At 41.4% G+C, this 13,395-nt stretch overlaps 1 protein-coding gene across 1 annotated transcript; it reads right to left on the bottom strand.

Moving 5' to 3' along the window:
• Positions 1-427: 427 nt before the first annotated feature.
• Positions 428-10,503, bottom strand: LOC109464482 (plasminogen-like). Its single transcript, XM_019761484.1, has 8 exons — positions 10,382-10,503; positions 6,098-6,234; positions 5,334-5,544; positions 4,852-4,940; positions 4,376-4,489; positions 3,557-3,865; positions 2,485-2,934; positions 428-2,140 (listed from the first exon to the last, which is right to left on the bottom strand). The coding sequence occupies exons 2-8, from the start codon at positions 6,183-6,185 to the stop codon at positions 1,707-1,709; spliced, it is 1,695 nt and encodes a 564-aa protein (XP_019617043.1). The 5' UTR covers positions 6,186-6,234; positions 10,382-10,503; the 3' UTR covers positions 428-1,706.
• Positions 10,504-13,395: the final 2,892 nt, after the last annotated feature.

Raw genomic sequence — 13,395 nt, 5'->3', positions numbered from 1 at the left:
TTATACGACTGCTGATAGACAAACGTGATGTAAATTTCTCTTCAGTAAATAGTGATATGTGATGTGCAATATAATATTAACTTTGATTCAAGATCAAAACCACATTAGGTTGATTGCATTTTATTGATAAATATGATAACAAACCTTCAGAGACAATGACAATGAAAAGAAGAACGGTAAAGAGGTAAAGTATTGACTTACAAATGTAAACACAAGGGACAAACATTTCACGGAAACAAAGTACATTCCCTTTCCCTTAATTATAAACAATTTCGGCGTTACGGTGAGGTAGGTTAGTTAAATCAATATACAACGATTACAATATACATGGCTATTCCTATATCCTATAACACTTGCTTCAGAACACTTAAAAACATATAGATAAAGATCTAAGACTAGTGACCTGAAATGATCTTACATTTCTCTCTCTAATGCTCTATTACTTTTCTGGTTGTCTGTCCTAAAGAGGTATTGTTCGTTTTGTTGCTTTTTATAACTAGAGTGATTTACCATCGAATAGTGCGTGGTACGTAGTGTCCACCAGGCCTTTCTACGGGAATACGGTCGTAGAATTCGGCTAAAAAAGAGGTAAAATTGGCAAAGGGAGTCCGGCCGTGGGGAGGTAGTTTCTTTCCTAACTGCGCGGCCAATCAAACCTACAAGGCGGCCAAACTCCCTGGCAATTATTGCCCTATATATAGCCAGTGTGATTAGTCTGGTAGAGACTACGTCGTGCGTACCACTGAAGCTATGTGTCACAAAATTTATATACAACACTAGTACCCAACGATACCTCAGAGAACCTGCATAATTGGCTTAAAAGATGTGACTTAATGAAGGTATTATTCAACAACAAACATTTACTTGTTCAAGAAATTAGAAACGCCAGCACCAACTTAAGAAAGCAATGTAGAACAATTGTGAAATAATCACAAGGAAATCAAGTTAAATACATACCATGAAAATTCATTACATAGGGTCCTAGAAAGCATTATTTTTCTGTCATACATTTATGACGCGAGCAATGTAGACGGGAATCATAACTACACGTGTTTCGAATGTAATTAGATGCTGTAATTAATATTCATGCATCAAACATGGGATTATATATGTCCAACAGCTAACACCGCTTGACCACTAAATGATGATTATACAAAACATACAGTGTTGGTATACTTTGATGAACTATAAAATTGTACCATATATCTTTCAAATAATGATAACACGGTGAAATGATAAAGGAGTCAAACTTTCACCATTTTTTGTCATTTTTGGTACAAAAATATTAATCGACGATTTCATCCTTCAATAGGATGCAGTTTCTTCGGTATATTCTAGTTTTGCTGTTGCACCCACTATCAACAGATGAAAACCATTCATATTATTTAGAAGAATACTTCTATTACAAATTGATCAGATTGTATCAAATAGAAAGAGGTATCTTTTTGAGGCACTTATGAGAATTCCAGCGTTTGCTGCTTTTACTACCTTATATGTCAACCCACTCTTTCAACGTTGAACGAAGAGATGTTTTCCTAGAATGTTTCGACTGAAGAAGGCAAATTGTATAATGATACTGTCTCATGTTGTATGTGATTTTCGAGTTCTATACCCTCCTCATCAACTGCAATCGTCCGCCATTTTGAATACTTAATGAGTCTTCGCGCGTATGGATATCTCGAAGCTGTGTGGGTGAGTGAGTCGGTCTAACATTTGGGAACTCCGCAGACCTTGTACTCCACCTGTCCGTTGACGGCCTTGTAGTAGCACCAGGGCTCCGACTCGGGGGCGGGGTTTCGGCAGTACCGGTGGTCGCCCAGGCCGTCCTGCTTGCCGAAGTTGAAGGTGTTGTAATAGTAGTACTTCAACAGTGGGTCGCTCCACTTCATGCAGAGCTGCCCATCGCGAGTGGTGGCCTGTTTACCGCGATAGTTCTGTCCGCGAGACGTGAAGCAGGTCACGTCTGTCCCGTCAGGAGCTTTGGTGGTTGGTTTGACGGTTGGCTTCTTGGTTGGCTTCTCGGTTTTGGCGGCAGGAGCTTTGGTGGGTTTTGCTGCTTCCCCCGGTTTGGCAGTCGTCTTGTCGGTGGGCATCTTCACGCTTCCGTCACTCATGGCACCAGGAGGAATGATGGGGTTCACTGAAATAAGTGGATATATAAGAGGATAAGCTACTGCTAACATACTGACACGTTATCTTCCATCTCTTGCCACGGCCGTATACCAGTTTTCTGTGTAAGAATGGAGCTGAATGGTACAAAATGTGCACGGGCGCTTTACTGAAGATCATTATTGAACAGACCTAAAAGCCATCCCCATACATAGCACGCAATTGAACAGTTATTCCGTGAATGCCCTGAACGTGTTAACAAGTGGGCAGATGGAGTTCTAAGCAAATGCTTACATCATGCACTCAATGTTTATGAGTATTTGACCAATATAGATCATCCATGCAGATTATAACTTTACAAAACGGATGTCCTACCTTCACAAGCAAGCTTTCCTTCCTTTGGTTTCGACCACTTGCCGTCTTCCAGACAAGTCGTAGTCATGGTGATGGGACCGGCCTTGTCTGACTTGAGACAGAGAACCCCGCACGACGTCTGCACCTTCTGCTCGGCGCCGTAACAGTTGGTGAGGGAGCCCTCCGGGATGTTCAGCTTCGGGCACGTCTTGGTCAGCGACGCCGGGGTCGGCGGGGCGGTCTTCGGGCCCATGGTGGCCGGCTTCGGCTTCTCAGCCGCTTCGGGCTTTCGGGTCGTCTTGGCAACGGTCGGTTTGACCGTTGTGGGTTTGACCGTTGTGGGCTTGACCGTTGTTTTCTTGACGGTTGTCTTGACCGGTGCAGGAGTGGTGGCTTTCTTAGTTGTAACCTTCTTCGTGGTGACTTCCACCTTCGGTGTGGTGGGCTCATCCGGCACCTTGGGTGCTGATTCTATCAATAGAATTAATGTAAAGAAAGTCCAATTGGTATAAGCATTTGAGAACGATTTCTTTCATACAATTAACATATCAGATGTAAAGGAAGAACCAGGATTGGAAAGTTATTTGTAGTTTAAAACAAGAAACTCAATTTCATTTCAAGGTTAAGGAAGTGTTGATCTTCACCTTTTGGTCTTACTTTTCTTTGGAAGTACAGATTTTTTTGATAATTACATTATAAGTTATGATGGTAAACTGTGCTAGCCTTTACCAAACTAGATAAGCACGGTTCGCACTGACTCATCACACACATCATGTGCTCAGAATTCAAACTCTCTTCTGTATCTGTATCTGTATAGCCGGTATAACCGCCTTTCGGCGTAACACACCAGCTTCGCAGGCACGCGGCGCGGCGGCAGATGGCTACATTACACCGATCGACTTGTTACACCTAACCCTTGAACTTCTAACTCTAGACATTGTTTAAAGCTATCTGATGATAATGCCCCTACTGTACTTGGTGACAGCGAGTTCCACTCTGCGATAGCTCTAGGAAAGAATGAATTCTTGAACCCTTTCAATAATGTAAAGAGAAATTACACACCAAAAATTCTATCAGATATCAGATGACCTACCTTTACATATGATCTTGGACAAGTCCTTGGACCAGGTGCCGTCATCCTGGCACACGGCGATCTCTATCGGGGCGCCGTTGGTACACATGACCCAGCAGACCTTACCGACGGTGTGCTTCAGCCCTGACGGACAGCTGGACACAGGCGTGGTGGCCAGCCCGGACAGATCGATGGCCGGACACAGGGCACCCGTGGGGGCAGCCTTCGTGGTCTCCTTTGGTTTTGCTGTTGTCTTTTCCTCCGGCTTTTTGGTGGTAGGTTTTGGGGTGGGCTTTGCCGTGGTGGGCTTTGCCGTGGTGGCCTTACCACCTGTAGGATGATGTTTTGTGCAACATGCATTTAGAACCTACACAGGATACTTTGGTATAACATCTTGTTGTGTCACAACGACGGTCTTTAGCACACCCTATTATCTGTTCATCGCATTCAAGAAATCGAGCAGATCCCACATACATACATACATAATGATGTAAGCTCTAGCCTTCTCTAATTCAAGTGTGTGGCTTTAACTAGGCCTGGCTACCATGTATTCTATACTCTCGACTGCAAAAGTGTTATAATCGTTGATGATGACTATATCTCTTTTATTGTGGATAACTATGACATTGGCTATGTTAACACTATAACAGAAGATAGTTGTGTACTGTACATGTATCACACTTGCAGAATGAATTGATCAAAGTTTAAGATTTACAATGCAACTAGGTTATCTGTTCTATTACTTGTATGTCTTTAGAGTTTTGTATTATCTTAAGATGTCTTGTTTTTATGAATTCTTTTTTTTACCTAGAATAAAGAATAAAGAAAGAAAGTGCTGACCTGGAGGATCCTTACAGTCGCAGGTGTCACAGCCACGCTCGTCCTTCTTGAAGCCGTACGCGCAGATGTTGTTACACACGGGAGTTGCGCATTTGTCATCACCATCGTCTGTTCCTATTGGACAGGACATTCAAAATTAGCATGGACTACACGCAAACGTTTGTGACCGTTTGTCAGCAAAGAGAGAGGAAGAAAAACAATAGCCACTAGTTTTGAAGTGAGATCGATTTTAAAGCAAATGATAACTGACAAATATGCTATGATAAAACATATTGTAAGATGTTTTGAACACAATTGGTAATTACCACAAAACAAGCTTTCAAGGCAACAAACACTTTTAATGAGATAACAGTAGAATTTATAAAGAGGCACTCATGACAATGATGCTCAAAATAAGATTCTGTGAAATTTGGAGAAACACAGTTTTGTGATTATGTCGGGATTGCAACGGAATTTAATTATGGATAAACACATACCCAAGCACTTCAGAATGTTACAGTAGTCCCAGTCGTTGTCAGACGACACGTAGCACCAGGGTCGGCCCACAATCCCGGGGGCGGGGTTCCTGTAGAAGTTTTTGTATTCATCAATACACAACAAAACAGTAACTTGGAAACCCGATTTTTAAAAGCCAATATTCTAGTCATTTATCTACATACTGAGTTGAAACCACAATATCTCAATGTATATTGACCTTCATGCAGCAAAATCACCAAAAATTCTGACGGAAAATGGTTACTGGAAAGGCCATGGGCTGATTTGCAGGGCACCACCCAGAAAATAAAGGACTGATCTTGGGGCTTGTTTCTGCAGCTTTGAATGCCCAAAGTATGAAATGCTGATTTAGATGTGCTAATGTGAAACAGTTTGTGTCAATATCACAAAGATTGCCTTATTCAGAATATTTTAAGTTTTGCTGCCCTGAAATCGCACTGGATGCCTTTCACACACGTAGTACCTGCAGTAGTTGTGTTCCCCCACCCCGTACTCGCCGTCAGGATGCGTCAGGACGTTGAAGGAGCGGAACAGAACCTCGCTGGAGTCCCACCGCAGACACATCTCGTCCTTCTCCGTCAGGAAAACCTTCCCCTTGTACTTCTCCCCCTTCCCGGTGTAACAGTCCTCATCAGGGATGATCTCCTCGTCGTCGTCTTGGCGGAGAAGTTGGTCTGTGAAACGGCTCAAGACTTTAGTGTGGGAATCTTCGTCTGGGCTGTCTCCGTCCAGCAGATAACTTACAAGTGCAATATAATCTATTGATTATCTATGTGCACTATTTGATGTGTATATAACGTGGAATATTGATGTCCAATGCACAACTTTCTCCCTTTTCTTTTCTCTCAATCACTGTTGATCTGTATTAAGAGGCCGACCCATACTTGGCTTCAATTAATAAAGATAATGTTTAACACACTGTGGTGATGATGCACTCAGTCTGATACCTGACCAAGTTCTAAAGATCTATATCTATATGGGAACTGTAACTCGATAAAGTACGTTCCAAAAGTGATCCTCTCAAACTCTCTTTTTAAAATTGCACTATGATCAATTGTTATAGTGGATTACAAAAGAAGTAGAGTATTTTTATAGTCTCACAAGGATAGCATGATAACAGGCACTCAAATTTGCAGTATCAGAACAACCGTGCATACGGGGACCATATTAAGTACACTTAAGGAGATTTTAACTGTTAACAACTGGAATACAAAGCAATGTATGGACCTTTTCTGCCTCCAAACATGTTCCAGAAACTCCATTCTCCACTTGCGGCGGCGACCGAGACCAGCAGGATACAGATGAAAAGTCTCATGGTGTCCTTGCTTGCTTCTCTCACGGCGTGTTGTCGATGCCTTTTATATCTAAAAACAAACGAATAAACACAATGTATGAAGAGTTATGGCATAGATGGCATGCAAATCAACCAAAACATTGGCATTTGAGTTGAGACAAGCTGATCCGGAAGTTAACTAGATGCTGCACTGTCAAACTAAGAACCCAAACTATGAGACCAAGAACTGGCATTGTGATTTTTCATCTGACTGGTTGCACACATAGTACAAGCTTACGTTCTTAGGTAATCTTTACTTTAAGAAGCTTTGTTAAATACGTAAGCTAGATGCTTAACATAAACTACGCAAAGCAGAGACTTATGATAAAGATTTACACAACTAACTGTAAACTATGAGGAGACTTAATGAAGATTTAGACATCTAACTGTGAGTCTCACAGAAGATGAATAGTCTGAAAATAGAATGTGGTTTGCACTAATGAGGTCTTGGAAGAGGTGGTCGTTATACAATAACGCAGCATCAATCGTGAAGCCATGAAAATAAATTGGCCGAAGATTGGATCGTTAATCATTCTGCACATACCGGGGAGAAGCCTGCTACAAAGACAGACCGCGCCAGGTGAGGAATGTAGTCATTAATCTCAGTAGCCAGAACAATGGAAAAATATTCGCCTTCAGCTAGAGCTCGGCAGGAACCACTTTACTGTTAATGGAGTAACGATTAGGAAAGTTTTAATGTCCATTATTTGAAAACATTAGCAAGATGTGTCCTTGTGCAAAAGTACCGCTTTTACTTTTCTTAACCCTTGACAAAGGAATATATAATGAAGATCTCATCGAGGTTGAAAAAAAGTGGGAGGGGGGCTTCCCTCGTGTAAAACCTATAGGGCATGACTCTATATGATCGATAACCCTCGATCAATCAATGTTCTGAAATCAAAGAAATTCTTCCCGATGCCGAGATTGGATACAGGTCGTGAGAACACGGCGAAATCGCGTGCAAAATCTCAATCTTTTCTTATTGAGATGATGTCTTTAATGAGTAGTTGTCTTGAGCACATATTGATGATGGAGGTTAATTACCCTGGAACACCTATTCCAACTACAGTACAATTTGTCCGGCTTATCCCCACTTCCGTTCAGATAACTGTATAAAGCTGCCGTCTAATATTCCATGGTATAATTGTTCTAAAATTATCTGTTGTTCAGTATCAAATTCCAAACGAGCATGTCAAACAATGACATGTTTTTTTTTAATTGAATGCGTGCAGATTTCATGTCATGACTTGACTTTTAAACACCTTGTATACAAAGAAAATGACTCTTCATTTGAGTGTTTATCCCAAAATTTTAAGTTCAATCGTCAAAAGTAACTGTTATGTTCCTTCTATGATGTAATGAAGGGACAGCAGTTTCGCAAAGGAACTCATTAAAGGATACTAATTACGAAACTCGGGATTCTGTTTAGCTACAAGCCCTTACAATTTGGGAACAGTCATTATCTACAAATTTATGGCTAAAGGAAGTTATTCTGGGCGTTTATAACGTAACAACAATGTGACTAGCATGTGACTTGTGAAGCCAATCACGCATGGTCGGTCTGTTTAGCCAACAAATTTGCAAAGGAAGTTTTCTTTCATATCATTGCTTTTTCAGTCAACAAAAACTAGCGGATTTTTTGGGAACTGTCATGCATGACTAAGATGATGCAATATGCATATGGAAAAGGCACTTAGCCATACGAAAAAAGATCAAACGCGGCGCATTTATGAAGCCATAGTTCTCCAAGGTGTTATACCGCCACTAGCTATTATCTAAGCAAACAAGAGATTGCCGCTATGATATGGAGGTATCCGGTATACATATAGAATGGGAACACCCATTTTTGAAAGGAAGAAGGCAACAATTGGTGTAACACGGCGACATCTGATAATTACTGCATAAGAAGACGTCTGCTCATTAACTGCGAACAGAGCTCGTAAATTGGTTGAATAATCATCGTGGGAAGATCTTGTGTTTCGTGTATCATTGCCTCTAACACCCGGATCTTTTCTAAGGCTTTGCACGGCCACTTGGAGCGGGAAATTTTAGCTCAGGTCAAGAGTTGAACATCATCCTTCTCACATCTGGCAGAGTTACTCTCTTAGTATTACAGATCTTTCAGACATCTGCTCTTTCGTAGCTCTGAGTGTTTTGAACAGCTGAAAAGGTAGCTGAATACGAAGAGGAAGAATACATTTCTCACGTCTTGAGGCAACATGGAACGCGAACCTACGGTATGATTGCCGCCAACGCGGGCATTTCGTCACCGGTACATCGGTGACCCTAAACGATAATTCCATCATCACTTGTGACCGCGGAAATTCTCCACATTCTCGTTTTTCTGCGGAATGCCGCTGCTCCAGTACCGACAACAACATTAAGAGGACTTAAGTATCTGTTTGGGTTTATCTACATGCTTTCATCACACCGAACACACGGCCGAGCTTCGCTCAACTATGAACACGAAGGTCTTCTCCCTCGTTCTAAAACATGTATAGCCAAAGGCAACATCTTCGTACTGCTGCCATTGAAAAATGGGTATGAGAAAGTCTGGTAAGAGATGATCAAACAAAAAAAGTAGCAGAAAAACAACGTGGAAATTCTAGTGGTAAAGAAAACATAAAAATGTCAGCTATGTTGATACATTTACTCTTAACATGCTTTTGTACAAAGAGTTTTTTCACCCATAACCACAGAGACAGGTTTGAGCTAAAGCGTACAAACTGCCTTGTGGCCAGGTAATACAGTGTAAGATCACAAGGTATTTCAAATAAAACATTGTTCGTAGGAGGTCTGAATCGTTCACACAGGCCACCAATGTCGTCTGCCCCTTTAATGGGACACTATAATCAGTCTTGCAGATTATTACGACACTTTTCGGAAGTCATTTTTGCACAATTCCTCGTGCCCGATGTCTTAGACAATTACCAGCTAGGTACGGTATCTTATCATCAGATTGTATAAAAGCGTTTTCTGGCAAAGATATTTCTTGGATCAACAAAAATCTGGCAACCGAACTACGAAAGGGAATAGAAGCTACAGACTACCCAGTATGGGTGGCCGTGTGATATTTGAAAGATGCTAAGCTGGAACAGCCATTCTGAAGAACTGATGACGGGGTTTTCGTCCATTAAAACATCCAGGTACGCACATCTGTGCACTATACCTGCAATTTTCCTGTCAAGACTTTAACACGGCAATTTTAGATTTATATACGTACACACCTTTCTTGTCATCTGTTATCATAAATACCAACAGCGATTCCCCAACGAGTCCACTGTGTATGACCTCTAACTACAAGCCTGGCCATTTGAAATATGAGTTGACATCTAAGAACAGAATACAGCAACAAGACTCACGGAGCGAACAGACCATAATTATACCTTGGTACCAAGATGAAACAACCGCGCCTTCGTATACGACGTTTAATAACACCACCACAACAAAAAGGGACAAAAACAGGAAGGCAGATATCAATTTTAGCATTTCCCAAGTTGAATCAAACTTTTGCTGAGTTGTAGGAAGATGAATGAATGAATGACTGAATGAATGAATGACTGTTTATTATCGTGCCATTGCGATCAATATGCCACCCAGCCCATGTAGGAAGATGAAATGTGAAGCTAGTAAATTTAGGCTCGGAATTCCCCTTGAGGGACCCTCAGCCTCTATCAAAGACACAGCGGGCTCTTGTTCCTTGATTTCTGATCACAGAAAAGGTGCGAAGATATACACAACTAGCTGACGAATCAAAAGGCACAGACAGAAAATCACCGGTTGTCGGGACCCCTGCTTGCTTTTCAATTTACCGGTGCAGTACTGACGCGCGGGGACAGGCGTGGTTGAAAACACATTTTCGACTAAAACTGTCCGACTGTGCATATCTAATTCTTGAAGCTAAATTACGCTTTCAGTTGGTACATACTCTGTAAAGTATAAGCTCATTCTAGAACAGAAAAAGTATAAGAAGAAATGTACGGGATGCGCGCTGTGGGAATCACACCTGTTAGGTACTAATTGCAGCGCACCTGTTGCATAAGTAAGTCGGACATTTTGTATCCCCAACATCTCCCCAAAACCGTCTTTTCTGCCGGTCCAACGACTCTTACACTGACACCCTCATCACCCGGAGATGTCGGATGAAGTGTGGTGAGAGAAGCGGTAAAACTACTTACTAAGGTTAAGTCCTAGGGGTCCTCGTGAGGCACAGCTGCTTGCAGGGATGTCCTCGCTCCTCGTGCCCTCCCTGACAAATGGACGACTGGTCTTACCTCGACGTAGGAATTCTTCATTGTTCCCCGGCTGCACCTAGCCTCGGGGCAGGGAGTTATCAACCCGTGACGGGTCCAACACAGCGCGCACGGTGCGGGTAAAGCATGTGCCTCACCAGGTGCCATTCAAAAACACCAACAGTCATCGGAAACTACCATGAATTGTTGTCAATCGCAGGTAGCGCGTTTAAAGAGGTGAAAAGTACGCTGTACACCTACGTGTATGGCATCAAAGATGTTTGGTGTCAGAAATCTGTAGTGTATCAGGAGGGGGAGGGGCATCAAATGATATACCCTGGTGGAAACGCCCTAACAAAGGGCACTGAGAGTTCAACAAGTAGTTCATAAATATGGAAGTAGGATAGTATCAAGTTTCGCGTGATCATCTGTCATGGGAGAGAGATATTATTCGCGTGTTGATGAATAAGAAAGGCATCATGAATGGAGGTACAGTTGCGGACAAAGCCGTGCCTGATCTAAGGTATTCAGACAAGTATGCCGCGTATTTCCTCTAAAGAACGACGTGAGATACCCTTATCTGTGACAGAACTGGCCTGAACATAAGATAAATGTACCCTGCATTGTGTTTGTCATAAAGGTGTTAAAAGCACGTGTTTTTCTTCATAAATACGATAATTCTAAATGGTGACTGGAGACCTGAAAGAGGACATGGCACTATGCATGGTACACCGACGGAAAGCACCCTACAGTTTGAGAGACAAACGGCCGGAACTCATTTAGAAAATCAACACATTTCATCTCTTTATTGCGTCCTTGTCGAGGACAATAGTGTCCTTTAGTAAGTGGACATCTGCGTAAGATACACCTGTCATTCAGCTGACTTTATTGTTAATTTTTACAACAAAATATCGTAGACGTACTAGTATGCAGTACATGTGTATTGAGTTGGGTGTAGGGGTCAATGGGATGAATTTAAGAAAATATGATATCTGAAAACAGTTGTTACAGGATGTTCTGGACCTTGTTACCTTCAGATGAGACGATAGATATGATTGGTTTTTCATGCATACAAATGTGCATGTGAGTAGTGGTAGCACCACACCTCGCAATCTTATCAGCAATATCTCATCTTAATCACCATTTTGTGTTTACTGCGACAGGAAAACCTTAAGGGAATCTATCTAGACTCAGGAAATTGCACGGAAATCGAGACAACAACTTTGCGAAAGTACGACATTCACTCACTGGCTATGTTTGTTTGTTTGTTTGTCATTCCACTCAAAATGAGCATCCAGCTTGGCATCGTTCTAATCTGTAAATGTCCGAGATTCCAAACGCCCATTATTTCTCCCATTATGTGCTATTGAGATAAGACTGGATTATCGGAACGGCCACTTGGGAATACGACCAAAACATCGCAGTACAACAGATGTTTTTACGGTTGCCGTATGACGCAAATCTAGGTGGTCTGATGTATCTGAGGAGATGATACCGGGCGAAGACTTTCCTGTTTATGTTGTAATAAGGAAAAAAATACTTCAATCTGATCATCTTATTTACAGTCAATAAGTGGTTTATTTTTGAGTCACGCTTCTGGGTAAATTAGACCCAAGGACGAGTTGAGACATGCCTGGTATTTCTTTAATGAGCGATGCGTCCTTTTTGTCCAGTACGTTTGTACATAGTCCTACAGTGCAAGACAGTAGTCATACTTGATGTTTAAATCTAGTAGCCAAGCAATGTCTTGCTACTAGTACTGTATGAAGAGAGGAGTGCTACTAGTAATAGTAAACGCATGGGTACACGTATCCATACATGAACTAACCCATGCAAATCTTTGACATGAATAAAGCCTGTGACGCACAGGCAGAATTATAGTTAACTAGAGTTCCCCGATCTCATACCTTCGCCAAATGATGTTAATCTTTATGACTGACAAAGTTTAGATTAGATTATTCCCCCCTGATTTAAGAAATAGGAACCTAATTTTCATGAATTATATCATTTTATCATAATCTCAACCAAAATACAGTCTTATATTAACAAAGAATGCATTCTAGCATTTCCTAATGAATTATGCAAATGAGGTCCTGATTTGAATAAATTATGTTTAATGATGTTCACCTCAATTTAACTTTCAAATACCACAAGTATGAAATTCCAGGCAGTTATCATTACATAATTATAAAATTTTCTCATTAATTATGCAAATTAAGTCAACATAGTATTAACATAATCAACATCTTCCTGTGTTTCGTTGTCAATTACCACTGTCACAAGCTTCAATTGTCCTATCATGGAATGCAGCTGATTTATAGAATTTCCCTATAAATTATGCAAATTACATCCATATTTGCATAATTGTCACATAATTATATTAAGCATCACGTAAGCTACCTACATACCAAAAATCACGACGATCCGTCAACCGGTTCTTGAGTTATCCCCTTTTGAATAGTTTCAAGAATGTATCCCTGCAGTTCCAGAGCAAGCCGCTAGGGGGCCTAAACTCACATCACTTCTTTCCCAGCACAAGAGCTACCTACCATCTAAATTTCATCACCATAGCATGTCTAGATCATGAGATATCAAAACCGGAAGTTCAGCTGCAGTACCATAACAAGCCGCTAGGGGGTCCAAAATCTAATCATTTTGAGGTCTCATCAAGACCTACCCACCTACCAAGTATTAAGACAATCCATCAAGGCCTTCTCAAGTTATCGTGTTTACAGACAGACAGACAGACACACACACACACACACACATACACGAACGCCCCTGAAAACATAACCTTCTTGGCGAAGGTAAACATAGGTTTGCCAGTTCTTACCCTATGATTTTATGTCTGGTCCGCCCCCTCCCCCTGAATGAAGTACCTGTGCCACGCCTTCCCCCGTTTCTTTCCGTACTCTGTTGTGTCTGGTAATTATAGTTATACACATTGTCTGTAAAACGAA

The sequence above is a fragment of the Branchiostoma belcheri genome, unplaced genomic scaffold (genome assembly GCF_001625305.1).
Source record: "Branchiostoma belcheri isolate BF01 breed outbred unplaced genomic scaffold, Haploidv18h27 scaffold139, whole genome shotgun sequence".
Classification (NCBI taxonomy): Eukaryota; Metazoa; Chordata; class Leptocardii; order Amphioxiformes; family Branchiostomatidae; genus Branchiostoma; species Branchiostoma belcheri.
Note: the sequence above shows the minus strand (reverse complement) of the source record. Positions and strands in the feature narration are given on the sequence as shown.